At 40.6% G+C, this 27,351-nt stretch overlaps 4 protein-coding genes across 6 annotated transcripts in view; 2 read left to right on the plus strand and 2 right to left on the minus strand.

The window, feature by feature from the left end:
- Positions 1 to 210: 210 nt before the first annotated feature.
- Positions 211 to 7,525, minus strand: LOC133457025 (protein Wnt-7a). Its single transcript, XM_061735839.1, has 4 exons — positions 7,138 to 7,525; positions 6,374 to 6,597; positions 3,529 to 3,800; positions 211 to 1,803 (listed from the first exon to the last, which is right to left on the minus strand). The coding sequence occupies exons 1-4, from the start codon at positions 7,206 to 7,208 to the stop codon at positions 1,327 to 1,329; spliced, it is 1,044 nt and encodes a 347-aa protein (XP_061591823.1). The 5' UTR covers positions 7,209 to 7,525; the 3' UTR covers positions 211 to 1,326.
- A 547-nt stretch (positions 7,526 to 8,072) lies between these two features.
- Positions 8,073 to 13,779, plus strand: fbxw12 (F-box and WD repeat domain containing 12). Its single transcript, XM_061735838.1, has 10 exons — positions 8,073 to 8,243; positions 8,325 to 8,362; positions 10,079 to 10,245; positions 10,341 to 10,465; positions 11,431 to 11,637; positions 11,725 to 11,889; positions 12,061 to 12,271; positions 12,650 to 12,831; positions 12,944 to 13,074; positions 13,232 to 13,779. Exons 1-10 carry the CDS (start codon positions 8,142 to 8,144, stop codon positions 13,329 to 13,331), a joined length of 1,428 nt encoding a protein of 475 aa, XP_061591822.1. The 5' UTR covers positions 8,073 to 8,141; the 3' UTR covers positions 13,332 to 13,779.
- Positions 13,332 to 20,352, minus strand: ptpdc1b (protein tyrosine phosphatase domain containing 1b). The gene is made up of 11 exons (XM_061735836.1): positions 20,249 to 20,352; positions 17,784 to 17,963; positions 17,128 to 17,209; positions 16,497 to 16,662; positions 16,302 to 16,382; positions 16,078 to 16,196; positions 15,857 to 15,994; positions 14,784 to 15,775; positions 14,253 to 14,435; positions 14,053 to 14,163; positions 13,332 to 13,961 (listed from the first exon to the last, which is right to left on the minus strand). The coding sequence occupies exons 3-11, from the start codon at positions 17,171 to 17,173 to the stop codon at positions 13,827 to 13,829; spliced, it is 1,971 nt and encodes a 656-aa protein (XP_061591820.1). The 5' UTR covers positions 17,174 to 17,209; positions 17,784 to 17,963; positions 20,249 to 20,352; the 3' UTR covers positions 13,332 to 13,826.
- A 1,572-nt stretch (positions 20,353 to 21,924) lies between these two features.
- The window catches only part of LOC133457028 (protein bicaudal D homolog 2-like), a 39,614-nt gene continuing 34,187 nt past the window's right edge, over positions 21,925 to 27,351 (plus strand). For all 3 annotated transcript variants that reach the window (XM_061735845.1, XM_061735846.1, XM_061735844.1), the window contains exon 1: positions 21,925 to 22,434. In XM_061735845.1, coding sequence (XP_061591829.1) covers positions 22,192 to 22,434 — 243 coding nt within the window. In that variant the 5' untranslated portion in view covers positions 21,925 to 22,191. The remainder of the gene's footprint in view (positions 22,435 to 27,351) is intronic.

The following is a 27,351-nucleotide window of genomic DNA, read 5'->3' on the forward strand; positions in this document are numbered from 1 at the left end:
TATTTGTCTTCAATCACTAGCTTATTTTTGACTGCATATTTATTCCATATTACAAGCGTTCAACTGTGTTTTAGCTACAATGGCAAAACCTACTTCCTTAGGACATTTGCATTGGTTATTTTGTCATGATCAGAGTATAAGTGACGTTCAAGGAGGCAATAAAGAGAATAATTACTTGTTAGTGTTATTTTGCTCCTGTATTCCATCAGTAGTAGTCATGAAATGCAGTAAACACAGATTTTTTTTTAACACAAACTCACATAAAGAATCTTTTAAAAATGTACAGCTATGGCAGTGACAGCTCGGGCCAACTTACATCACATCAGCTTTGTTCACAAGGGCTTCAAAACACATTTCAGGGTCTGCATGTGACACTGAACATGGAAAAAAAGATATAAATAAAACATTCATATAAAAATAGGATTTTACAAATATATATACTCTATTAACCAATATTTACCAAACGTGGAAAAATGTGCCCATGTTTCTGATGAGTTAGTTATTCCAGTTAAAACAGCTTGAAGTGGGTCTTGCCACTGGAGAGAATCAGTACAGCATTCAGCATTCTACCGCAACAAGTAGGGTTTTCTAGACTAGCAGCAAAGAAGGAGAAGAAAAACATGAGAAGGCAAGATGGTCGATCTGAGTAGCCTACAGCAAATTCCCTTCAGGAACATTATTCTACAGTGTGACTTTTTATTTTCCATGCATATTCAAATCCAGTGTGTTAACTGTGGACATGTTTGCTTTAATAAACTAAAACCTCATGACATTTAGTTCTTTTTGATCCATAAAGGACAAAAATCAGTAGTTCTTATAGAATAAATTAATATTAATAATTCTCATTCTCTAAATACAGTGTGTTAAATATTCTCAATGGCTGTGTCATTTTGTCTGTGCACAGGGGCTAACAACCTGCTCAGCATCACATCCCCCATAATTCATTTGCATTGGCAAAGTCCAAACAGTGAAAATGTCAGCATATGTCCGTTCAGCTTAAAGTCTTGACATCTTTGCTTCAGTGACTCGGACTGCGGTCCAGTCCCCATATGCAAGGTGACAGTTTTTCCCTTAACAGGGTTTTGCCAAACTGTTTCGCAAGCTGACGCCATCCCAGCAAACGGTTCGAGACGAGGGGTGAAGAGCTTTATGTGCAAAAGAACCACGATGCCCCATCTTCAGCATGCTGCATACACACCACTCTAGTTGGTCATTATGTATGAAAAAACTGCAAAAGCAGCCATTCTGTAAAATATTTCCATGAAAAAAAAAAACTTGAACACTCAACATAATTTCTCACGCACGCAGACCATCCAATAAATATTCTCATTTGCATGTGTACACCTCTGTCCTCTCACTGCAGGTGTTGCACTTAACATAGCAGCACCACAGGAACTTGCAGTTGCACTGCCAGACGCGGGAGTACTGGTGTGTATTGTATCCCCGACCGCAGCACATCAGATCACAGCCGCTGATGTGCTGCATCATTGTCTTGTTGCACACCCTCCCCTGTGTCCCCAGGCTCCCTGTCAAGGGGTCCGCCTCGCAGTAGTTAGGCGACTTGTCTATGTACACCAGCTCTGTATCCTGGGGCTTCCGGTAAGATTTTTTGATTTTGAGGAATTTAGGACGCTTGCTGCGGCTGGTTTTGACCGGCTCCACATGCACCGCATGGGCGTATTTCTCCTTGAGGACGTAGCCGAGCTCGCGGAACTTTGGGAGTGTAGTCCAGCAGGTTTTGGTTGTGCAGGAGCCGGAGACGCCGTGACACTTGCATTCCAGTCGTATGCTCTTCTCCAGAACCTAGATGCCGAAAAACAAGTCCATGAGACAGCGACAACACACCGAGTGAGAGTGTAATCAGCAAATTCCAGTTTTACTTGATCTAAACCACGGAATAAAACACATGTCAACTCTTCGTAACGCCATGGAACTTAGAAAAAAAAAACGTGACTTACAAATAATATAAGACTGGGGATTAAAGGCTCCCCATACAGCAGTGTGATGCCACATACACAGAAGCCAAAATAATGTATCAGATTTCAGTCTCTGTGTATGCAGTTACCACACACAAGCCATAAAAACCAAGAGTGACTGTACAAGCTGCCGAGTGACTGGGATTACTGCTAAACCCTGAGCTGATGACAATGAGAAGTGCCAATGGAGTTTTCTTTTAGCAACAAGGTCAATTGCAATTTCCTTTTTTCCTAAAATGCTAGAAGCATGGTATGGTCACCTCAAGCCAGTAGCAAGAACTTTACATCCGTGTTCCTGGCTAGAAAGCTGTACAGTAAAAGACGTGTGAACACGGACCAAAAAAAAAAGGAGTTTTCCCTGAGTAAACCACTTCAGGAAAACCTTGGCTTCAGCTCCCTAATCCATCAGTTGTTCTGTGACTAAAACTTGTGACAGCCATTGTCTGCATGTCTTCCAAAAGGGAGCTGTGAACGGCGCTCCTTCTCAATGTCACTGCTTTTGATTAGCATAAATAAAGGAGGGGTGACTATCAAAACAGAGGCTCTATTTATTAGCAGAAAGAAAGAGAAATAAGTGAGACTGCTCAAAGTTTGAATCCGCAAGTACAATCCTTTCTGTGGGAGGCAATTTATCCGTCCAAATAAGTCCATTTGAATTCATGGTCCTAAATGCACATAGAAAATGATCTGAGCCACACAATTGTGTGCGAGGGGGCTTTTCAGCTACTGTGTCGGACGTGTTGGTTGTGTGAATCAGGTTATTTTGGCAGAGTCAGATAGAAAAGAGGATATCGGTTAACTTGGGAAAGAGTTAGCTTCTTTTATTTTTCACTAATTTGAACCCCTATTTGGCACATTATTTGACTCCAGCTCTGTAACTTGTAGACTGACTGGAGTCTCTCAGCCTCTGCAGCTCCTGCAACCATGCGTGCCAGAGAAGCTTTTGAAGGAAAACAATCAAGCTGGGTTTTCTTCTTGGTTTTTAGCCTACTGATTTTATTTCACTCAATTGTAATCCCCTCTGTTTAGTAGATTTTTTTTCTGATTCTGGTTGTTGAGAAAATATCTTATTTTTATGTTGTTTCCAAAGCAGCAGACAGAAAAATTAGCATAGTACATAAAACTGTTTAACTATGACCTTCTGCCAAATAAATGACGATAAAAGTACTCACTCCACTGAGGTGTATGTATAAGCACCGAACCCCTGATGCAAGTCATCATAAAGGTAAACGTATCCTGCCTCAATGGTGCAAATCATGAGGGGACTGGGCTAATGCCTTTTTATACAGTGTGAATCTGCTTTCAGTGCAGGGATCTGGGCTGTAATCAAACCCCGTCACTAAGACAACTCTTCCCCTAAAAGCAGGCCTTTATCCTGCATCTTGTTTCGGCACGGTCCCAGTCCCCAGGTCTTTGACAAGGTTCGCCCACACGAAGCATGGCAGAAACCCCTAACAGTTTGTCTCACACTGTTTAACCACGTTATCACATTTAGGTCTTACTCCCTAACTGATATCTAAAGTCAGACATAATCCATTAGCTGATTACCTACCTTGCGTCCCACCTCGTTATTATGGAGGTTCATGAGTGTCCTTGCGTTCTGCTTCTCCTCGCGCGCATCAATAAAAACTTTGGAGAAGCCCAGGCCGTATCTGACGTCTGCAGAGCAGCCCCCCCACTTCCACCCTTGGTCTTTACTGTAGAAACCCTGCTTCTCCTTGTCACAGCTACAGTCGCTCAGGTTACCCTGCGTACAAGCGGCCGTAATGGCGTGGGCCACCCCCGCTGCAATGATGGCGTAGGTGAACGCAGCTTCTTTGCTGCCTAGGAGAATAAAAAGAAAAAAAAAGGGTGGTTAATCAAATGTACCAGAGATACATCTAGATTTGTGCAATAGTAAAAGTTAAGATTGAATATCTCCCTCGGTTAAAGACAGCAGAATAAGTTTATGAGAAGTTTTTTAAACAGGAAAAAGTGATCAATTATTAACAGATTGGGTGCTTAAATCACAAACTTTCTGACATGTCACTCAAGGGCCGCCGTGTTCTGAAACCTGACCTGGAAACGGTCTTGCCCGTCAACCAAAATGTCTGCTGGTGGTATAGTCAACAAAGCCGTATGAATAAGAGGGTTGTTGGCAAGGAAGGACTATTGATCCACTCTGAAGCTGTTACATTGTGGGCAGACTCATAAGGTAAATGACATCAGAATCTTCATTCTGCTGTTATCTATGTCCGAGTCCAGCGAACAAATCATTTACACAAACGGAAATATCGATAAATAACTAAAGGTTAATCTGGCAGGACTTGTGGATGTTGACAGATCCTGAAACAAAGTTCTCAGTCCAAATGACGAGAAAGGCTAAATACGTTCTGTAAATCAAGTTGGACCATTTTCCTTGTAATGCAACGTCAAAGCATCAAATAATGCACAAGCATGAATCTTAAAAATCATCAGCAAGTAAAACGTTTAAATCTTCCAATTTATGATTTGCTATCATACAAACAGGAAGCTGCTGATTGTGACACCCATGGTGTCTGCCTGTAAATAAACTCCTCTTGTCACTGTTTGTGCTACACAAACATCATACCTTCTCTGTGCCTCCTCCTGCCACCCAGTTCACTATGTAAACCTGCCATGTTTCTGATAAACATCTTGGATGAGTGCCTTTGCCATTGAGGAAAGAAAAAAAAAAAAAAAACTCATATTGAGGCATCAATTATGTCGACGTTTTTATAGAGTCGATGGGCTCCGAGCCAAAAAAGAAGGTGTGTCAAAGCAGTCCGTCAGTTCTGACTTCAACGTTCATTTTTCCCCTACAGTCCTGAGTGCACAGGTTCACCGCAAGAGATGGTATGAGTTCTTCAAAACAATGTAATAATAAATGATAGGTGGGTGAAAGAAAGAACACGTATAATCCTTCATGGGTTGAACTGGGAGCAGCAGCTTATTAACATTCATGGAGCTATCGACATGCATGTTTGTACCAACCTCATCTCAGACGGCTCAGTTCACCGTTGAGGTCTGAAATGTCTCAGGACTGCAAGGCGCACCTTGCCTCAGTTTTCAGTCGTTTCCCTGCTCACTGCTCTTTTGCTTTTCAAGCAACTGTGAGCGACACAGCTCTCCTCAGTCTGGGCATCAACAATAGTATTCATTTAAAACCATTCACCTTCTACGCTAATCTGAACACTGAAACCAATCTATTTGTTACGGCTGTCCAAGTCATAGACTTAAATGAAAACTCCTGATTGGCTAAAACCACTCATTCATGAAGGACCAGACTGCCATATACTTCTTTTTTCTTCATTTGAGCAGCATGAAGAGATAATCCTTTCTTTCCAACAACAGCAGGCGACAATGCCTCCAACAGCTGCTCCAACCTACTGCCTATTGTGTCCCGCAGTATTTGTGTGGGACTTATTGTCGATTTAAATATTTTTAGCTGGCAGATGAACCAAAATATATGAACAAATATTTGAAGATACTTCTCAAAATGGCTTCACAATGCCACCTCTGATGTTATAAAACTACTTCCACTTACAGTTGCCATAAAATCGTCATTAGTTATTCTTGACTGAACACTAATTGACTTTCCTGGTACTGATCCTCAACACGCTACAGCCCATAATCCATCTTATCACTTCATAGTGACCATAATCAAGCCATTAAACTTCAACCATAATTGCAGGATCCGCTGGAGCTCATCAATCTTTACAGCAAACTTGTATCAGCAGCGAGGGAGGCGGATTTGGAGTCATTTGTGTCTGTAATTTTGCCCTTTAAAGTCTTGCTTTCCTCTTGGCTCTTCCTCACTGTAACTTATACCCGTGGTAAGACCTGCATCCTTACAGTGATAGCCATGGCACCCATCACTAGACAGGATAAAGACCAGAGAAAATGTGCCTCCAGAGACTCTGCCGGGCTGAAAAGAAACGCTGCCAACATTCACAAGAGCTTTGTTACAATGCTGGCTTCAATGCCTTTTATGCATGCTCAGAAAGCCCCGCTCAGGGGAAAGTCTGAAGGAAAACCGGCCCTGATGTAAGTGACACTGGCTCTTGGAGGGATGCTTCTAAACCTGCAGGTGTAATAATGTAGATGATTTGTGTTATTCACGTGCAGAACTTTGTTGAGTTCATATCGGTAACAGAAACTTGGATGATTAAGAGAAGGGACAAAAATGTCTGTTATACTAAGGGGGGAAGCAATCAATAAATGTCCTTCCTTTCCAACATTTTGAATTTTAAATTGGCACCCTGCTTGATATCTTTATCTGATTGTGATCACAGACAGGAGCAGGGGGGGATGTATCGATTGGTGATGACGTGGTGATATATCATTTCAAATAAAAGCAGTTTAGAAAAGTAAATGAATGTTAACAGACAGCAACATACCCACTTTCAACTCTTTTCCGAAGACGGTCCTTTCTCCGAGAGCAGAGCAGTTCCAGCGGCCGTTCCTGAACTGGAACTGGCACTCGTTGATGCCCATCTGGGCCCCCTCCCCGATCACGATGATGGCATCGGGCCGGCTCTGACAGATAATCCGCTGTCTGGGAGCCAAACCGGGGATCTTGTTACAGATTATTCTCGCACCTAGGGCCACCACCGAGAAGCCACTGCGGAGGAACAGGATGAATAGCATGGAGAAAGGAAGCCATCAAACATTTATTATTGCACTGTAATAGTTATGAAGACTAATTCTAATATAGATTTTACTGCCGCATATCTCTTCTCTCCATTAAATGCTCTTCTCTCCTTTGATTTATTGAACGGGTTTATAGCCTATTAGGTATCATCTATAACATTCTTGGGTTAAGGTGCACCATTCTGCACTTTACAGCAAATATCCTACTTTTAATGACTTTACCTGCAGCCTGAGTCTTACCACCGTTAAAAGGTGAGCTATGTTCAAAGAAACTTCTGAACACGCAGTTGTCACAAGTCATTTTCTATATGTCAATTATTAAACCAGCTATGTGCTTTTGATTAAATATATAGGACTTATTATGAGTCCTAATTATTTTTTTTATTTATTATGAGTTATTTGAGAAGGATTGACGGCAGCTGAAAAGTCTGTCATTTAGTTAGTTATTACCCACAGTCTTGTGTTTCTGGGGGGATAACCTTGAATCGGGCATCAAATAATCAAAACTCACCCAATTTTCAAGTAAACAATCCCTAAACATAGCAGGACTCTTAAAATCCATCGTCGTGTTCTCCGACTCATTGCGGCCCGGCTCCGAGTCTCATGCGACGATCAACAGAGCTGATTAATGACTCGGTGCGCTTCAGCTCTCCGGCGGATCACAGCCCAGGTAACTCCAAAACACGTCCAAAATCACGAAAAGCATCCAAAACAGTAGACGCGCGGCAATCTTTACAAAGCACCGAATAAGATGTCATCCAAAGTCCCTTTATACGTGGCCCCCCCTTGGCTGGGCCCTCTTGTCATCGCAGGGGTGTCACAGGTAACCCTTGGGGTGAGCAAGTGCGATTATCTTTGTCTCACAAGTTCCTCTGCTACCCGCAGGTCCTGGCTATATATCTGCCTCATCTATCTGGGGCGTGTTCACAGGAGACATGGGGCCCTACTGAAGAATCCCGCCAGGGCTGAATCTCAACACACACTTGCACACACGCACACACTGTAAACAGACGCGTTGCACACTCCTCAGTGGAGAATTCACCTTGACTGATTTGGAATGCCATTAATTTACTTATTAAGTGAGTGCATGTGCCATACACTTGCTTGTTTAATCGCAGTTGACAGTAGATTAAATGATTTCATGTGCCAAGAAACACAAAGCAACCTCCAGATTTATTACAACATCAATCACCGAGTATTGACGTTATATTTTAAATTCAGTCATTTTATGATTCAGTTGAGAAACGTTATACAATTAACGAGAGTTTGTTGTTTTATAACGCATCTAGCGAGTGATACCAACTTTACTCCTCTTTCCTAAAGCTTTCTCTGCACCTCTTAGCCTTTACAATGGCGGCACCTGGCGGCAGCATGCGGGAACTGCAGGCTGAGCGTGAGGACTCGCCTTGTTCCCTCCGACTCGCCGTAGTTCATGTGCGCTCCCAGTTTGAGCGTCGATCTGGAGCTGCGCTGATCCGGGGGGTGAAGTGGGTAAACGTGGGGAAGACCAGCATCATGATGGATCACCATCACCCGTACATGATCAGTGACTCCCTTATACACATTTTTACATTTCTGAACGAGAAAGATTTAAGCAGTGCGTCAGTCGTGTGCAAGGTAAGGCGTGTCAACTTGCGGAAGTGGTCTAAAACACTTATGGATGTGAATTTATATGAGTTTTCAAATGTGCATTTTCAGGGTTGGAATGACGCTGCGGAGACTCCTTGGTTATGGAGGTGAGGCGCCCCCCGTCCTCTTTCTTTTTCAAAGACTATATTACAGTGTACAGTTTATATAAGTACTCGAGTTGAGGGGGGATGAGGGGGGATGGCATCCCCCCTGAAATAAAAACGGTCAAAATCACCCCCCCTGTAAAACTGCCATCCCCCCTTTCCATCCCTTATGTCATTTCATCAATGAATGTGGTTTTACTGCTATTTCAACATTTAGAGTCATCACCAGAAAAATAACACCAGAAAAATAACTTATTTGACAATTTTCACCGGTTTCAAGTCAATTTTCACTTGAAATAAGTAGAAAAATCTGCCAATGGGACAAGATTTATCTATCTCATTACAAGCAATAAAATCTTGTTCCACATGCAGATTTTTCTACTTATTTTAAGTGAAAATCTACTTGAAACAGGTGAAAATTGTTGTTTTTTCCAGTGATGAGTCTTGTTTTAAGTGTAATGAGATTTCTTTTACTAAAATGAGACATTTTAACTAGAAATAAGACAAATATTCTTGTTAAGACTTTGAGTTTTTGCAGTGATCCATTTTACTTATCCTGTGAAGGACAGAATCAAATTGATAAGTTCAGAAAACTGTTTATTTTTGTGTTTTGATGTATTTGATGTAAGCCCACTAGCCCAGTGGATATTTAAAGCTTACAGAAGGCTGCATTTAACTGCTGCTATGTCATTCCTGCAGTATTTCTGTAGGTGTTTTGGTCAGTGCTATTATTTGTAATATATTATATTATTTGTAATCAGCACAAATTATCTGTCCCCATATGATAAAATCCACCATCCCCCCTGATTTTTTTTTTACAACTCGAGTACTGTATATATGCCACCAAATCAAATGACTACCGGTAACTGGACCATATATGTGGTATTTTGATATTTTCTCTGTATATTTGCTGGAAGAGGAGCAAACAGGTACAGCAGTAACCAATGATATAATAAAAATACTTGAAAATAATAATAATGATTAAAAAAAAAGAATTGCGTTTGAGTGAGTGTGCTGTACAGCAGCTCATTCAGTAGGCCTGTTTGATTGTTTATTATTATTTATAATAATATAATTAATAATATAATAATTATTTATTATTATATGCTGTAATAGTTTTGCATGTAGTCCTCAGACAAGCTATATATGATGGAAATGATGATAGTTAACATGGGAGTTGAATTCTGATTGGAGCATCAGTGTTGTATGGCGTTTGTAGACACATGTCTGTGGTGTTACTCTTAGTTGGTTGCTTGTCTTACATTTATTTATTGTATGAGTGTTGAGCATGTACTTCAGTAATACGTTCATGTAAATCTATGGTCTTTATAACCATAGTAAATGTCCCTTTTTTACCGTAAAATGATGGAGGAGGGGGGTACTTCAAGTGTGGTCACCCTGGGGCACCACACTGAGTTAATCTGGGTCTGATGCCACTAATGATGCACGGATGGCATTTTTATCCCACCTTGAGATCAGCCTCCCAAGTATTTTAGTTTCATTCTTACCTGTGGCAACAATTCACACTGAGTCAACTGCATTGGGGGCAATGATTGGTGTGTGTAAGACTAAACCATCATTGGTCAACTCTGAAAGCATTCCACTTGGTCCCAGTGCCATGTTTTTTTTCCCTTCACAATGTTGGTACTGTTCATCCACTTAGACCTTTGTGTTGGTAATGTGCCGTTGTACAAACATCCAGTTGTGCTTTCCCCTCAGGAGGCTGTGTCTGCAGCGCTGGAGCTTCTGCAGCCGTGCCGCTGTAGGGAGTGAGCTTGTGAGTCACTCGTGGAAGAAATACTTCCTGCAGCGCTGCTTCTTGGAAACAAAAATGACAAAAGGCAGCACAGGAGGTTACACATGCAAAAGCCTGAGAGGACACACTGGTATGATATCTTAGTTTTACATTAGAAACTCTTTCTTACATGACTTCACAATGCCTCTCACCTAATTTGTGTGTTTCTAATGCTCTGTCCATCAGGGAGGGTGGTGGGGTTGATATACCTGCAGGGAAACTCGGCCCAGCTCCCAGACCTTTGGAGCACCAGTGCCATTGTGTGCAGTGCTTCTGCAGATGGTACAGTTCGAGCTTGGAACATCCAAAATGTCAGTTCAACATGCTCAGCAGAGACATTTCTGAGGTCTATAAGTTTGTGGCATTCTTTGGTCAAAACACCACAAAAATCTGTGACATCGCTTCGTCCTTCTTTTTCAGTGTAAATTTGGGCAACGAGTCCTCTCAAAATCCTTTAAACCACTTTATACCAGAATATATTACCTAGCCTGTACACCCACACACAGTCTTACCAAACAAGTGGAAAAGTTCTTGTTTGTTAATTTTATTCACGGACAGTTGGTGCAGATCCCTCATTTAATTGCAATCTCTTTACGAGTGATGTGTTGAACTGGCCCATGTTGTTTAGACACAGTACCACAGACAGGAGCAGTGAGGTAACAAATGGACCAGTTGACACTTTCTAGAGTAGACGGAAGCATATTTTGCTTTCTCCGTCACATACGGGATCAAAAAAAGCAGGAGTTTTGCTGTCAGCCCTTTTTTTTTGTGTGTTTTGTTTCATTTTTTTGGAGGCTAAAAATGTGTTTAGTAAAGCTTGTTTTTGTAATGTGTGTTTCTTCACAAATGATGCAATCAAATCAAATGGAAACTGTGAATTTTCAATGCTTGACTAGGAAGGTATCTGAGAAAACACCAACAAGACTGCTTTTCTTAGAGCCAGGAAGAGTACAAGGAGCAGGAGAGTTGGAGGACGAGCTTGTGGAGATGAAAGGCTGCGGGTCTTTACTTAAACCACTGTTCACAGATAAGCAGCATAAAATGGACAGATGGTATAGAACAGGGGGAGAAAGTACTGGTGATTTGGGTCTGGGACATGAAAATATTCTGCATATCTGAACAACTCATTGAATTACATATATAAAGACATACATAACCCCCGTTTAACACTTTTAAACTATGTTTTTTCTTTAGTTTCTAAAGTTGCTTGTACTGAACCAAATGTCCTTCATGCATCATTAACATGGTGTACAACCTTGTTGTTTTTGTTTCTCAGGGTGAGCTGTTGTGGTGCAGTCCGGTGCAAAGTCCTTTGAGAGGGATTGTAAGTGATGAGCAGCATGAAGTTGTGATCACATCAGACTCGGATGGCCTCATTAAGATCTGGCAAGGCCGGACTGGCCAGGAGGTGGCCTATTTTCCTACTGCATCTCCACACTGTGCATTGCTGCAATACAACATAAACAATGACTGGTTCCTGAGTGTAAGTGTTCTCAGCAATTTTCTGGTTACAGATTTACAAGTTTTTTTTAGTAAAGAAACCCTTTGGTATCGTTATATTCTCTTCCAGGTTGGAACCAGTCAGGGATCAGTGTGTACACTGGCTGATGTTTCCTTGACTAAAAAGTCCAGTGTAATGGTTTGTAACTCTTTTAGAGTCAACATTCTTCTAGTTTCACCTGACAAGAAATGGATCACAGCTGGAACCAAGGACAGCGATGATTTAAGTCCAAAGGTATTTGTGGTCGTCTTTGACGACATGTGTGTGTTTCCTGCTCTGCTCTGTTCCCGTGTGTTGTCTTTTGCCACATCATCTCTGTGCAGATAACCCCGTTGAGAAACAAATGCACTCCTTGGAAATAATTTGTGCATGTTTCTTAACCTGCGCTATTTGATTTGTTGCCAGATGATCTACACTAAGAGTTTGACCTCACCGTCTGAAGACGAGGATCCTCTGTGCCAGTCGTTGCCTATCAATGGGTGCCAGGCCGCTGTCTTCATACCCACCCAGCCTGCCAGACTGGCCATCGTCCACTGCACTGAGCACAGACACAACAAAGCCCTTACTGTTTTCGATGTCAGCATTAAAAAGATGAAGTACAAGTCAGAGATCCTGGGTGAGGCCTGGTGTGCATAATGACACGGAAAATGCCTTAGATCTGATCCTAGATCATTAGAAAACAATAGTCAGTTGGTTACTCATCAAGAGAGGTTCAATTGTTGCTGCAGAAACTGTAAACCCTTCCTAGAACAAGTATTTAGCTTATTCTTCTGGCATGTGATCACCTTAGAATATTTGTAAAACAAGTTCACTGGAGTTTGGTAACAAAAACAAAAGATGCTTCAGAGTCATGTCAGGTCATTTATGTTCAAGGGATATTCTAGAAGAAAACAGAAATAAAGACATGCCATTGATCCTGGTGGCTCGTGTGAAATGTGTCATATCACTATACAGATTTGAACTTTGATTAATATGGGCTTTTTCTCAATTTTAGTCCAGCAGGTGGAGTCCTTCCCCTTAGCGCTGAACACCCGGTACCCACAAATCCTCCTTGAGGCCAAGAACAGCAACTGCATAGTCCTGGCAGCTGGGGAACAGCTGTGGGTGTACTCATTAAAGGGAGCCCTGCTTGCAAGCTTTAAAGATCATACACTGCCCATCTCCTCTATATGTGTGGTAGGCTGTTTGCCTTCTGAGGTTCACAGAAATACCTGCTAACTTGGAATGAGACGAATACAGCTCAGTGTACCAACTCTGACAACTTTGTTTCTTCATATTTGATATGTAGGATAGTTTCCGTGTGGTGACGGCATCTCAGGACCTCTCCTTACGAGTGTTGACATGGAGGAATGACAGAGACGATGGACTGACTCTAGAGAGTCAGTACCACTTACTAGGAGGCTCTCACACCATGTCCAGGTACTATTTATTCTTACTTGTCAGTATCTCATCAAACGTGGCTGTTTCCTGGAATAAATGCTAATATTTACTGACCACCTCAATCAGTGTTTCTTCTGTGTTTGATGTGACCTAACTGTTATGTAATATTTACCCCATCTTGGTTATTCTGTTTTAGAGGGTTCACTCACGTCACCTGTGACTACTCCAGCATTGTGGCGTCCGTGGAAGGTAAAGATGGGAAAGACATCCTTAAAGCCTATACTTTTTCATCTTGAGTATTTCAGCCTGGCTGCAGTTTACACAACTCACTAGACAAAACTGCATTTGATTTTATTATGAACTGCTTGTAACACACATCAGAAATTATTGGTGCAGTCACGTTTACAAAAACAATTATGAAGGTTATTGTAAAGGCAGTTACCCATTATGTTAACTGAACTGTTAACAGATGAGAAAACTGTGAGAACATTTGGATAAATTGCAACGATACATTTGCAGCTGAGGCATCTACGTTTTGAATGTGGCCAGGCTTAAGGCACAAAGTGTCCCAAAATATTCTGGTCCTCTGTTCTTCATTATGTAATCTCTACTGTCAATTAATACTGATGTTAGTTTTGTATTCATTACAATAAACTTCATGAATATTTTTATTTCAAGATCATGCTAACAGATATGGCCTTTTACAGAACAATAATAATAAAATAAGATAATAAAAGGCACAAAAGCATCTGTTTTCATGTATGCAGTGTGTCCTGTGTGGAAGACTGTTGTCATGTTAAAGCGAAAGGCCGGGTGGATGTCTCCTCTGCTCCAGTGGCCCTTGACCTCATGTATTCAAGAACGTTCCACAGGATTGTAGTCATGGACTCATGCACCTTTGTCCCATCTTCTGAAGCTATGTCCATCTGTAAAAACACAAATAAGATTCACACGTTTTTGAAGCAAAATGACTTGTTAGAATAACTCTCATATAATTGTGTTTCTTGATCCTCTTACCCAGGTGAAAGCCTTGATAGTGCGATACAGGAACGCATCTTCTACCTCTTTTGGTATGGTCAGCATATGAGCCATGCAATCTAGTATGCATGTTATAGTTTCTTTCTGAGCCTGAGAGGAGATGATTTTGAGACTTAACATGTATGTAATGTATGGTGACTTTTCCATTAGAAATGCATTAGTGCAGAGTAACGTCTGACCTGGCTGAGTGTGTTGAAAACAGTCTCAGCATCAGTATTGTAAGGGCTCAAGGCTTTGGCCTCCTGGATGGAGATGACCGGCTCTTTAAGCTGCTCTAGCCATGACCACATGAGTCCAGTGAGGATAAAGGGATCGTGCTCCATGCACAGCCTTTCCCAAGCACCGCCTTGATTCAGCTCTCCCTGCACACATGTGGGCGCTCAAGTTACAACACGGACTCAACTGAGGAAAATGAATGCAGACAGAGTGTGTTAATGCTGCTCATCCAGATGTTTATTTTTTTTCATTACAGCATTTCTGAATTTGATCAAGACATGTAAAGAGGCATCAATGAAGATCAAACAGTTTGATTTAATGAATACTTCAGTACATGCAGCAATGCCTTTGCTGTGGCTGCAAACGGCAGTCTGTCATGAAAAACAAACATGACAGCAAACATTTTTGATGACAAATTCAAATATTGCATAATTGTACCTGAAAATGTGTTTGCTTTTTTGTAACATCCAAACTCTGCTGGCTGGGTTACATACCTGCCAGACCATCACTTTGCTCTTGTGCTCCTCTTGCCCATCAAGAAAAAGGTCCACAGCCAGCGCTTGTGCCACTAACAGCCTTCTGGACTCCAATGACAGTTCAGACTGAAGGGTGATGCAGGGCACTTCAGACTGGTCCTCTTCTCTACCATGAGACTTTAGTCCATTCACTGCCAGCTCTTCCCTCTGCTCTGCCTTCCACCTGGACAACATGCTGCCCTTTTTGATAGCTTTATTGTTTCCCATCGACTCGCTACGTTGGATTGTTTTCTCTTTCACTTTCCTCAGCACCATTGGTCCATCTTTTTGGCTTTCCGCATTCTTGACTCGCCAGAGTGAGCCTGTAGAACCGTGAGAAACATCGGATGTATTTGTGTTCTGACCGGGATTTTTGGATGCAGGGAGAGCGGTCTCAGATTTAGAAATGGCGCCCAGAGGTTGTGTGAGGAGGTTGAGCTGTGATCCCAACCGTCTCAAGTCAGATTCACTGTAGCTCAGACTTTTGCGATGATAGAAGATGGGCGGTTCATTGAAATGTCTTGGTAGGGTTGGTGATCCCGGTAAGCGAGGCTCCTTCACGACTAACTCTGGGCCCATCTTCTCAATGATGCTAAGAGTCATTTCTATATCCTGAATATCAGGAGCCTCAAGAATATCTTCCTCAATCACCTCCCGATTCTCTGCAATGTCCAACAACAGCCTACACACAAGCTGGACAATCTTTGGTAGGTGCCTCAACTCCTTTCTCTCATAGCCATGCAGGATGTGTCTCTGGCGGTTCAGGTACTGGGACAGGGTGACAGGGTTGGATTGAGGCGCAGCACAGGAAAACACGCTCCTTAAAGGGACAAGGAACTGAGCAAACTGTCTGACACAGCGCAGCTGACCTCGGGTCTGGATGGAATTGGGCCTTTTGGCCCGCACAAATAAAATAGCCTGGTTAGCAGTCATTCTGGTGGCATAGGCCAAGAAACATGCTATCAGGACACCTAGAGGGTAAGAGAATAAAAATGAATAACTGTGGCATGATGTACATGATGCGATTCATTCAAACTTCCCTACAACTGTACCTGTCCTGCCGAGACCAGCGTGACAGTGGACTGCTACCTTTCCCTCCTGCAGTGCAAAGGCCATCACTTTCACCATGTCCAGTATGCTGGTGAGGTTGGCCACTCCATAGTCATCCCAGCCATAATTATAGAAATAAACTGGAATTGCATTGTTTTGTTTTGCGTTAACCTCATACAACAATATGTATTTCTTCTAAAGCTCTGCATAAAGTAGTACTCACTGGTGTTTTCCATGAAGACCTCGGGGCGGTATGAAAACCCGCTCTCTGGCTCCAGAGGGGGTCCGCAGTTTGCGTGCTCTCCAGGTATCTGTAGGTTGATCACTGTTTTAATGCCATTCCTTCATGCAAACACAGGGGCAAACAGAGCACAACACACTTCATTATTCTCCTTTGCTCTGTGCTTTCCTTGGGAGCTGTTGATCCTGAAATGAAGATGTGAATACCTTTTGAACTGATCAATAATGCAGTACTTTTCAATTATTTCTGTTGAGGGTCTGGACATAGCAAGAAGATGCTCAGTAATCCTAAAATAACAGAAAAAACAGTCAGCTAGGGGGAATGTAGTGTACAAAGAAATTCACACTTTTCTCATTTCAACTAACAGATTCTTTGGAAATAGGAAGTCATAAGAAGCATACCAGGATGAATAGAGGCCTTTTATGGCCTGTTTGTCTTCTCCCCAGCAAGTTGGGTTGTCGTACTTGCAGGCTTGTCCTCCACAGCCAATTGAACATTGCATATGTCCAGGGATGACATATCTTATAGCTTCTCCTACTATAGTATATTTTGCTCTGGGGCCCTTTACTGTTGTTATAAGAGGACAGAGAAAGAAGAGAAATCACCTATCAAAAAACAGCTTTGACTTTAATACTACAATGTAATAGACACTTTTTTACTGAAATGTATTTATTTTCTAACTGAAAACTAAAGCTGTTATGCACAGGTGAGTAAACTTTCAAAAAACACCCTGGAAGGAACATTCAGATACATAAGGAGTATTTGTCATCTCCATCAAATTTAGGTTGCCTTGAAAGACCTTAAATAGTAAAGATCATCAGCGCTGAAGGTTCACTGAGAAGTGTTTAATCCTTGCTTGGCCCCACAAGTCTGTCAACAGGGCATTACAGTAAAAATAGCTGCTTCACTGGCCATATGAAATCCATTTCAATCTAGTTTAGCTTTTGTTTTGATTAAAAAACACAGTTGTGCCTGAGCAACAAATTAGATTTTAAACTTGGAAAAAAAAAGATTTTGTAGATTTTTAATTACTGTATTCCATGAGAGATCCAGCTCCAGTCTTCAGATGTAATGTCATATGTAGATTTACAAAGGCTGACAGTCATAGCAGAGCCTGGACACACAAACACATTACACTGTTACATTCCATCACACACATGTATGTACTAAACATTGTCTGTATATAATGATGTAATGTGACATGCCTTTAAGATAATTATCTCATTAACAACCATGTCACTACTTTACACCGTGAAATAATCATTTTGAGCCAAAATGATGAAAAATACTTTCATTTATGACAAGACATCTTACAAAGAGGCATTTCACAGGCCAAGTCAGAGATTAGAACCACAAATCAAATGAAGTTAAATGTAAATCAAACACTCAGTTCCGAAAGATTGGTGGGGTGTTGTGCTTGCCTGGTAGTTTTACTTAATTGTTGCATTATAGTAAAATCTTAATCATTGGCTTATAGTAAAATCTTAATGATTAGTTTATAGTAAAATCTTAATGATTAGCTTATAGTAAAATCTTAATCAGTGCCTTATGGTAAAATCTTAATCATTGCCTTAAAACAAATAGCATGCAAAACAGTTACATTTGATCTACCAAATATGGAAAAATACAAACAATCTGATCCTGAATGCAACAAAATCAAATCAGTTAAGGTGAAAGTAAAGATTTACCTGCGGTAATGTAGATGAGGTGCCTGTGGGTAGCATCCTCCGGGAACATAAAAGCTCCACTACAACAGTTGCCAGGATTTCTGACACCAATCTCCAGAGCTCTGACGATGTCCTTCTCACTCTAGCTTTGTGAGAAGTCAATCCTTTGCTCCTGCTGATTTAACCTGGGTCAGATTATCTCTGCAGTGGCACACAAAACACATTACATTTATCCACTGGCTCTTGTGTGCTCCTGTGTGAGAGCTCATTTATGACCAATGATCAGATCAACAGCAGAATGTTCAGATGTAGCAGAGATGAAGTTTTTTGTGATGAGCTCCATGTACAGGTTACTTCTTTCATTCTGTGCTCCAGGGGAACTTCCATGCTATTCTTGACTCCTCCCAGATTAGACCTCTAATCTTATTAGAGAGCCCAATGTTAAAAAAAAAAAGAAAGAAAGAAAGAAAGAAAGAAAAAAAATTCTATGACCACATAGACATACACGTAGATTGGCTTTTGCTGGTCTACATATTGTATTTGTGACACAAGTTGTCATCAATTATCACACCACCAAATTCTTACTATAACAGATTATTCATATTTGGGAGTTATTTGATTAATTGTGTTTCTTTTTTTAAATAGGTAAATATGACAAGACATAGAAGAAGTCTGAAACCAGTACATTCAAACTCCTTTTTATTTCTTCTATAAATAGTGTTACCACTGTAATAAGTAGAGGGAATCTTATTGGCTTACCTGGCACTTCTCTGAAGATGGTTAGCTTCAGGTTAGGTAAGGGAAATCAGTTTATCATCAACAGTAATTGGCGAGACCTCAGCAGTAATGTCTATCCAAAGCTAAAATGTAGGAAAATTGTGGTTTGAAAAAAAAAAAAAAAAATCATGTTAGATTTGATTACATTGTTATGTTTAAAGGGTTTTGATCGTAGGTCTTTTTGAGTTTTTCTCAGTTCTTCTGATTAACCAAGTTTTAGTTTTGATTCAATGCACTTTTTTTGCTTTGGGATTATCTGGATATCTACTTCTTTTTTAATTTCAAAAGTTTTTTTTATTTTTTTTTTTTCATTATTAGTGTATGTTGTCTTGTCTAACTTAAAAAACTACATAAATCCATAAGAGCCATAGCAAAAACCTTAGCTGTGGCCAAATCAACAGTTTAGTAGATTCTTAAAAAAAAAAAGGATTCACAGTGAGGTGAACAACACCAGAAGGCCTGGAAGACCCCATAAAAAAGCTGAAATGGATGATCGCAGAATACTTCCTTAACAAGAAAAAACCCTATACAATATTTGGTGAAATCTAGAATTTTCTGGTATTATCAAAATCTACATGCAAGACACACTTTTATGAATGTAAACAAGGATTTGAATCCATACATCTATACATCGCCTAAACTGACTTTTTCCTATTTAGGGTCACAGGTATCCCTGGACAGGTCTTCAGTCAGTTGCAGGGCCACTTGCAGATGAGCCAACACACACAGTCATGCTGACCCCTATGGGCAATAGGAATGAGAGTCAATCATCAAATAACCTGACACAAGTTTCTGTGGACTGTGCAAACCTTTGAAAACAGTCATGAATAGGAATGCCAGATTAGACTATGCAACAAAACATCTACTCCCGTTTAGCATTTTATGGCATTCCTCTGGATGAATGAAACTGATATAACCTTGTGTCAGAATGATGGGAAGAGAAAGGAATGGTCCAAAGCATGCCACAACATGCGAGGTAGCAATATAGGTTTGTATGACTGCCAGTGGAACGGGTTCATAAGTATTTATTGACGATGTGACTGCTGACAGAAGTAGAACGATGAACTCTGGGGTGTATGCACTTTGCTCACATTTATCAAATTCTACTAAAACTAATGGGACTTCTATTCACACTGCAGTTGCATAATAACCATATTGTGACAGCGACTCAGACTAAGTCAGTCAGCTGTGATCAAGCCCAATAGATCATGTTTTCAGTTACTGAAGAGAAAACTGAAGGCAGAAAAGCCCACAAAGCATGGCATGGCAAAGTTTATCTGGGGAGGAAACGCTGTATTTTGTGCTCTCCATGGGCTCCAAATTTCAGGCAGTCATTGACTGCAAGGGATTTCTGTTCAATAAAAATTGGGTATATTTGCAATTATCCTTTTTTATCCGAATACTTTTGAGCTTCTAACATGGAAATCCTGAAAATCCCATGTTTTTTCTGTTTGTTTTTTTGCTCCCTAGATGGCCAAAAAAAACTTTTTTGTGAAGCCTCTTAAATGAAAATCTACCTTTTGATAACTGTAATTAAGGAAAAATGTAAAAGCCTTCCAATGAAAACTAAGTTGGTCAGATCTAAATTCAGCAATATCTGTGCCCAACAAAATAAGGTCAGCTGACCAACTGATAATAATAAATGACCATTTTTTCCATCAATATATATTTGTCGTCTTCTTCTATGGTATAGACATAAATTACAATACCCGATTTGATGCTTCTCAGATTGTAAAGGAGTGGATTAGGTATCCATCATTTTCATCCAAGGATTGGCCAGCACAGAAAGCACAGAAAATATCTGGGATGTGCTGAAAAAAAAACATTATTCATCAATCCAACATGTCCAATTATCTGTATGAGATGAAGAAATAAATGCAAATCTGGATGGTAATGGATGTGGTTACACTGCATAACTTGCATCATTTAAATTGATACCACAGTGAATACATGCCATTATCAAAGCTAAATGTGGTTTAACAAAATGTTAACTTATGTATACCTTATATATAAAAAGATACTTTTAGCAGAAATAAATATTTGCAGAAAAAATGTAATGGTTTAATGCTGAAAAAAATAGTTAGGATAATTAAATTACAATAGTCGGGTGCTACATCTTTTAACTGCCATCAAGTGCAAGCATTTTAACCAAGAGCATAAAGCTGAAACTAATTTGACATGTTTGCATCTTAAATATATATCATATAGCATATATCATAAACGTGTTATATACCCAGTAAAGAAACTACCTACCGGTATATTAATAGTTTATCATTTGATAAGTTGTAATAGACATATTTTCTTTGTCCAGAAAAAACACAGGGGTACTCCTAATGATCATTTTATATTGTCTTTGGGTGTAACTAATAATATAAATGTCCCTTTTCCATGTATGCATTACAGGAAACCCCTGTAAACCAGCATACTTAATAGCAGGGCTTAAATTAATACAGCCATAATTAATCTTTTCATTTACACCTGTTGTTTTGTTAAAAACATGTATGTCTGGTGTGACAATGACACCAGACATAAAACATAAAAGCACATACTAGTACAAATAACACTAATATATATACCAAAAACTATTTTACAATGACCAAAAATAAACAGTTACTATAATTATTTTTAAATGGAAAGAGAACAGTCCCCTGCACAATGACGTACATTTTTTCTTCTGATTTTATGCAATAAGGAGATGGGAAATATGTCACAACCAAAAGTTTCTATTGTAACGTGGTTCATTATTTGTAATTGTCTGTATAAGAATAAAATATGCAGCGTATTCACCTAAGTAAAACGATGGGCGTGTATATTTTCCGATAGATGGCAGCAGATCTTCGTCTGTTTCACGTCCCGTCTGTTCGCTTCATTTCTATGACAACTAACCACTAACCGTTAGACTTCCGTGCTCCACATAAGCAGGTCGAAATGCTTTATGGGAAATGATGTTTCTCAGTGAACGAAAGCTGTCTGCCCTTCGCACGTTACGCACACCAAGGACTACATTTCCCTACAGGAATGTTCTGCCAGTAGGCGTTCTCCCAGCTGATTGCGTGGGCGTCGTCAGGTTTAAACCAAAGTCACCGTTCAACCGGTCGGTTTAACAACCGGAAATGGAGCTATTTTGCCTCCAAAATAAAGTAAATTAGTTGTGATATTCCGAGAAAACACTAACGATTGTAGCACCCTACCCGTAGCTACGTAAACATGTACTATTATTCATTTTCTGTACACGAATAAGGACGTTTATCTCAGCTTCTAGGTCAATATGCTTGCCCTGAAGTCTACTTTGGCCAATCTGACTTTTATTCTGAAGGCAGGAATCAGAAATAGTGTATCCCTTTTTCTTATCTCGTCAAATGCCATTTGGTGCTCTGACTCCGGCTCTATCGGTCCGATAAGCCGGAGAGATTGGTGACACACGATGGAGGGTTTCTAAGCGATAATACCGGCGAAGTCCACTGATGAAAACACGTAAACCGAGTCATCATCTACATGACCAAAGCAACAGGACCGGCCACGGGAAAACGCAGAGCTATAATCATGCAGTTTAAATACAGACGAATTTGAGCTATAAGAGCTTCATCATCTTCAAGGTTACTCCGTTTGAAGACAGTCGTTGGTTGTACAGTATCGTCGCCGGTAAGTGATCATGTCCTTGGTGGAGAAGCAGGGCTACCCCGACGCGATGCTGCTGCTGGAGGCCGGGCCGGAGGGTCTGCGGGCGGAGGTGGAGCGGCTCTCCCGGGAGCTGAGCGAGACCACCCGGGAGAAGATCCAGGCGGCGGAGTACGGGCTGGCGGTGCTGGAGGAGAAGCAGCAGCTCAAGCAGCAGCACGACGACCTGGAGGTCGAGTACGAGCTCATCAGGCAGGAACTGGACCAGCTCAAAGAGGTACATCACCTGGGTTTAGATTATTATATTTACATTTTGAGTTTCCATTGGTTGTGTCCAGTACTCGAGTTGTAAAAAAAAATCAGGGGGGATGGTGGATTTTATCATATGGGGACAGATAATTTGTGCTGATTACAAATAATATAATATATTACAAATAAGAGCACTGACCAAAACACCTGCAGAAATACTGCAGGAATGACATAGCAGCAGTTAAATGCAGCCTTCTGTAAGCTTTAAATCAAATACATCAAAACACAAAAATAAAAAACAGTTTTCTGAACTTATCAATATGACTCTGTCCTTCACAGGATAAGTGAAATGGATCACTGCAAAAACTCTAAATCTTAACAAGAATATTTGTCTTATTTCTAGTTAAAATGTCTCATTTTAGTAAAAAAATTCTCATTACACTTAAAACAAGACTCGTCACTGGAAAAAACAACAATTTTCTCCTGTTTCAAGTAGATTTTCACTTGAAATAAGTAGAAAAATCTGCCAGTGGAACAAGATTTTTTTTCTTGTAATAAGAAGATAAATCTTGTCCCACTGGCAGATTTTCCTACTTATTTCAAGTGAAAATTTACCTGAAACAGGTGAAAATTGTCACATTTTTCTGGTGTTATTTTTCTGGTGATGACTCTAAATGTTGAAATAGCAGTAAAACCACATTCATTGATGAAATGACATAAGGGATGGAAAGGGGGGATGATTTGGACTGTTTTTATTTCAGGGGGGATGCCATCCCCCCTCATCCCCCCTCAACTCCAGTACTGGTTGTGTCATTCATTCATTTGGTTGTACATTCAAGCCTGAATTATGGTTCTGTGTTAAATCGACGCGTACTGCCTTTAGACTGTAATCATATTCAAATGAGTTTCCTGTCACATTGGAAAAAGGCATCAGCCTGCCATCCCACAAGGTCAGAAATATAAGAGCTGCTTCCTGCGGGCTGCTCCACACCCCCCACCCCTCTTTACTCCAGCTGTCCCCATTGCAGTCTCACCTTTTATTTATTGATGCAGCTAGAGAAACCCTCTTCTTCAAGACAGTTGTCTGGCCCATGCATGGGCCTGATGGTTTCTTCAATCTCATCAAGTGAATTATTTGTACTATTTTGATTAGCTTTTATGGGAGCTTAAAGTTAACATGTGTAATATTTGTGAATGTGCATGTTGTGAATTTTACTTGGATGTATTATATGCCTGACAGATTTTTTTCCCCCTGAGCTCAGACAAGCCCTGGAAACTGAACTATCCAGTTCAGTTGAAAGGGGCGGGAATAAGTTTAAATTTTGAACTTTCCCGCTTAGGTTTGAACATCTTGCTGAGGAGGCTGGACGAGTTACAAACCTTTGGGAATGGAAAGAATGCTGAGGAGGGTGATGGTTATAGCCGGGCTTGAGGGATAGATAAAGGACGTGTCTGTTTTTCCGAACAATGGTCCAACTTATTCCCCCTCTGTTGTATCATTGCTTACAGTTTCCTTCACTAGAGCAACAACGTGTCATTGCACTGTACTATAATTTTAGAATAAAGAAGTAGGACTAAAGAGTGGCATTTAGTAACAGAAAGTCCAGTCAACTGCATGTCGTGGGATTTAGAAAAGAAAAACTAACTCAAGCTTTCCCATGCAGGCTTTTTCATGGTTGCTCACATCCTCTTTTGATGCATGTCCTGTGTCCTCTCATTAAACTAAGCAACCAATAGCTGATGAGAAAGCTTTCTTCACTGTAAACCCCCTTCATGCCTCGCCAGAAATCTGCTCATTGCCTTCTTGGGTTCTTGAGAGACACGATGATGTTTCCAGCTCTCTGATGCTCCGTCTTGTCTCTGGCTTCCTGTGGCCTTCTCTCAAGTGGCTGTCAAAGACAGAGAGGAGGAGGTCTTTGGACCGTCTCAGCAAGAGCTGCTTGATTTTTTTTTTTTCCCCCATGCTTTTCTTGGCTTGAAAATCCAGCTCTGTCCCAAAGGATTGATAATAAAATGCTCTGAAAAGAAGAAACAAGTTGGAATGGGTCTACATGGCAACAAATAAGAAGTGGCAGAGCGTTTATGATTGTTTTTTTATTTTTTGTATTAGATTTTATAAATGTGAAAGATGAAGTCTTGTTTAAAGGAAGAACAAAGTCTGGTTCATCTTTTGGATCACATCTGGTCAAATTTCTTTCTCATAATGGAACATAAAAAAATCACTTATTTCCTGAAAGCTGAGTTCTCTTTCTTTTACAATAGGGTAGGATTACATTGACTGCAGATTAGATGTTAACCTTTAGAAGACCACAGTTGTGACCCCTTATCCCACTGCCCAACCCCCAAACCAGCTGTGGGAAGGATAAGAGTGATGCTATCAGTAAGGAAATATATAGAAACTCTTCCAAAATCCTTCCCTGCTTTTTCATTACCGTCTATCATAGGTGGTGGGGTGCAAATATTAAATAAACTACCGTCACCAACCCAGGCAGGCAAAAAATAACCCTTGGCTGCCATGCACAACTTGGAATTCCAAATAACACAACTGTTAAAGCTAATCAACCAGTTTACAGACCGTTTGGTCACTCACTCTTATTTGTGGGGTGGGTTCATAGGTCCATCTCAACAGTGTGATTGGTCTGCAGCTGTTAAAAAATGAGACGTGTAGTCTCACGTGTGAATACCACGCTGCCATGGATACGTAGATAATGTTTGCCCTGATAGCAGCAGTGTTTGGATGTCACTGCTCTTCTGAAGGACTTGGACAGACTTGAATAGATTGTCTGGCAGATTTACAGAGTTGCTAAACACAGGGTCTCATCCTTTGAGCCTAAACGTATTCTCTCATTTGATGGCATGCAGAAACACAACCCTTAAGAACATGTAAGATTGGTGAGTATTCATAGTCTTATAAATACCCACATACTGCTTTTTCTCCTGGAGATAACCAATATGACAGATGGCAAATTTCTGTCATTTAACCAGTTCTCCCCTCTCCTTGTCCATAAACGGACCGGGTACTTTTACCCATAGACAACCCCCTCCCTTTATACTGCTCATGAGGCAGGAAGATGGAGAAATTCCTTGCATTGCTGTTGCCTGGTAACGGCCTGCTCTGCTTGAATTTGAACAGCCGTTTTCCTTCCTCAGCAGGTGCTGCTGTCTTGAGTGTGTTTGTCAGTAAATGCTGAAGGATAAGCAAAGACTTACCTAGTAACCACATGGCAGTTAATTGCAAACAGCCTTGCCTTAGCTTATAGTATCCATTGAATACCTGTGATGTCAGTGACTACGTTTACATGCAGTCAAAATTCGGGTTATTGCTAATATTCTGGTTACTGAAACATTCAGAATATTCCGTTTACATGGTAATTAAAATCATTCAGGATATCTCCATCAAACCAGCGACACGCGGAGAACGTCATGACGCAATTACCGTCATTTCCGCTTCTCCTTCCTGTATCCAAATTCAAAACAAATGCTGCTTCGTGCAACTTTTTGCTCACCTTCTTTTAAATCTCGCTATCCCGGTACTTTCTACCGTCTACAAATGCCAAAATGTTCATATCCTTCATTACATTTATGAAGTGATTAGTCTCCTCACTCCAAAAGTGTGGCGTGGTCTTGCGTTTCGCCGTGTTTATAAGAACTTCCTGGACTCAAAAGACCAGGATTCCTTGCGAACAGAGTATGCGCAGAAAACAAATTCATGTTCTGTTTGATCGGGATATTCGGTTTGGTTTACATGACCGAATATTTGGGTTTTAAAAGGAGTAACCCAGGGGTAATTTTCGTGTTTTTAAAATGTTTTTTTTAATATATGAGCAAATTTGGGTTATTCAAAGGGGTTATTGGTCTTCACATGGCTTTGCAAATTCGGGTTATTGCCAATATTCGGGTTTTAAAAGTGTTATTGACTGCATGTAAACACAGTCAGTATCACACTGATATTCTACAGATCTACCTATTTTTACCATTTCTCAGTCATTGAATAGTCCTCCATTTGTTGGTGTATTGACTACTGACATTAGATTTACACTGCCATATATGTTGTTCCCCCGAATCCTCATCCCTCTTTTACCTGTCACGTCATTGAATACACTGCATTGATTGTATGTGGTAACAGCAACACGGCCCTGTAGTCCAGAACTCGTGCAGCATCATCATAAAGGGATCCATTTGACTGAATGAATAAACCTAACGTAACCGATGCTACTTTCCAAAGACTTGGACGGTGAAAAGCTTGGAGTTTATAGTTCAGTTTTCCTATTCATTAATTCTAAAGTACTGCTTTTCCACTAAAGTCTTTTAGCCACATACTTGATACCACTCACAGATAACATCACCAGCCATAACCTCAGCTGCTAACACAGTTCTGGAGTATACGCACCCTCCTCAGAGATTTCTCTAGCTGCACACCCCTCTCGTCTTTCTTAGCTCTATGTGAATGTCATGAGATGAGCAGAGGGGCCACAAAGACGTCATCTTCTCTCCAAAGACAACAGACTCATTATGCGTGGCATAAATTTCAGTTTTGCAAGTGTCTGAGGACATGCTGAAGTCATTCAGCGACACATGGACACTTTTAATCCCTTCACCAGTCTCTTGTCGGAAATGCAGCAGCTGTGAAATGCATTGTAGAATCCAGCCAGATGTAAACACTAAATACCATTGAGATCAGTCAATACTTGTGTTCTCTTTGCCTGTTCCTTTTGACTCTTTATGTGTTTTCATCCCATTAGGGTTAACTGGTCTTGAGTGTCGCAGATGTGAAGGGTTAAAATGGCGGCAAAACAGTTTGACAAAGATTGAAAGGGGCGTTCCATAGTGGTGACATTTGAGAGAATTGGTTACTTTTGTCCCTTTTGAAAATCCAAACCAATAAAGGATATATTTCATCTTTAAACAAAGCCGTGTTGTCTGGCTCGAAGAAATCCCTGTGATG

This window comes from Cololabis saira, chromosome 12 (genome assembly GCF_033807715.1).
Source record: "Cololabis saira isolate AMF1-May2022 chromosome 12, fColSai1.1, whole genome shotgun sequence".
In the NCBI taxonomy this organism is placed as follows: Eukaryota; Metazoa; Chordata; class Actinopteri; order Beloniformes; family Belonidae; genus Cololabis; species Cololabis saira.

Excerpts from the sequence above, each read along its gene's own strand:
- ptpdc1b (XM_061735836.1), bottom strand. The coding sequence starts at position 17,173 with ATGACATTACATCTGAAGACTGGAGCTGGATCTCTCATGGAATACA. Across the intron at positions 15,776-15,856 it reads CGCTGGTCTCGGCAGGACAG|GTGTCCTGATAGCATGTTTC; the intron begins GTACAGTTGTAG and ends CTTACCCTCTAG. Across the intron at positions 13,962-14,052 it reads CTATCAAGGCTTTCACCTGG|ATGGACATAGCTTCAGAAGA; the intron begins GTAAGAGGATCA and ends GTGTTTTTACAG.
- fbxw12 (XM_061735838.1), top strand. The coding sequence starts at position 8,142 with ATGATGGATCACCATCACCCGTACATGATCAGTGACTCCCTTATACAC. Across the intron at positions 8,244-8,324 it reads GTGCGTCAGTCGTGTGCAAG|GGTTGGAATGACGCTGCGGA; the intron begins GTAAGGCGTGTC and ends GTGCATTTTCAG. Across the intron at positions 12,272-12,649 it reads GTACAAGTCAGAGATCCTGG|TCCAGCAGGTGGAGTCCTTC; the intron begins GTGAGGCCTGGT and ends TCTCAATTTTAG.
- LOC133457025 (XM_061735839.1), bottom strand. The coding sequence starts at position 7,208 with ATGAGTCGGAGAACACGACGATGGATTTTAAGAGTCCTGCTATGTTTA. Across the intron at positions 6,598-7,137 it reads ATTGTTTACTTGAAAATTGG|TGGCTTCTCGGTGGTGGCCC; the intron begins GTGAGTTTTGAT and ends GTTCCTCCGCAG. Across the intron at positions 1,804-3,528 it reads ATAACGAGGTGGGACGCAAG|GTTCTGGAGAAGAGCATACG; the intron begins GTAGGTAATCAG and ends TTCGGCATCTAG.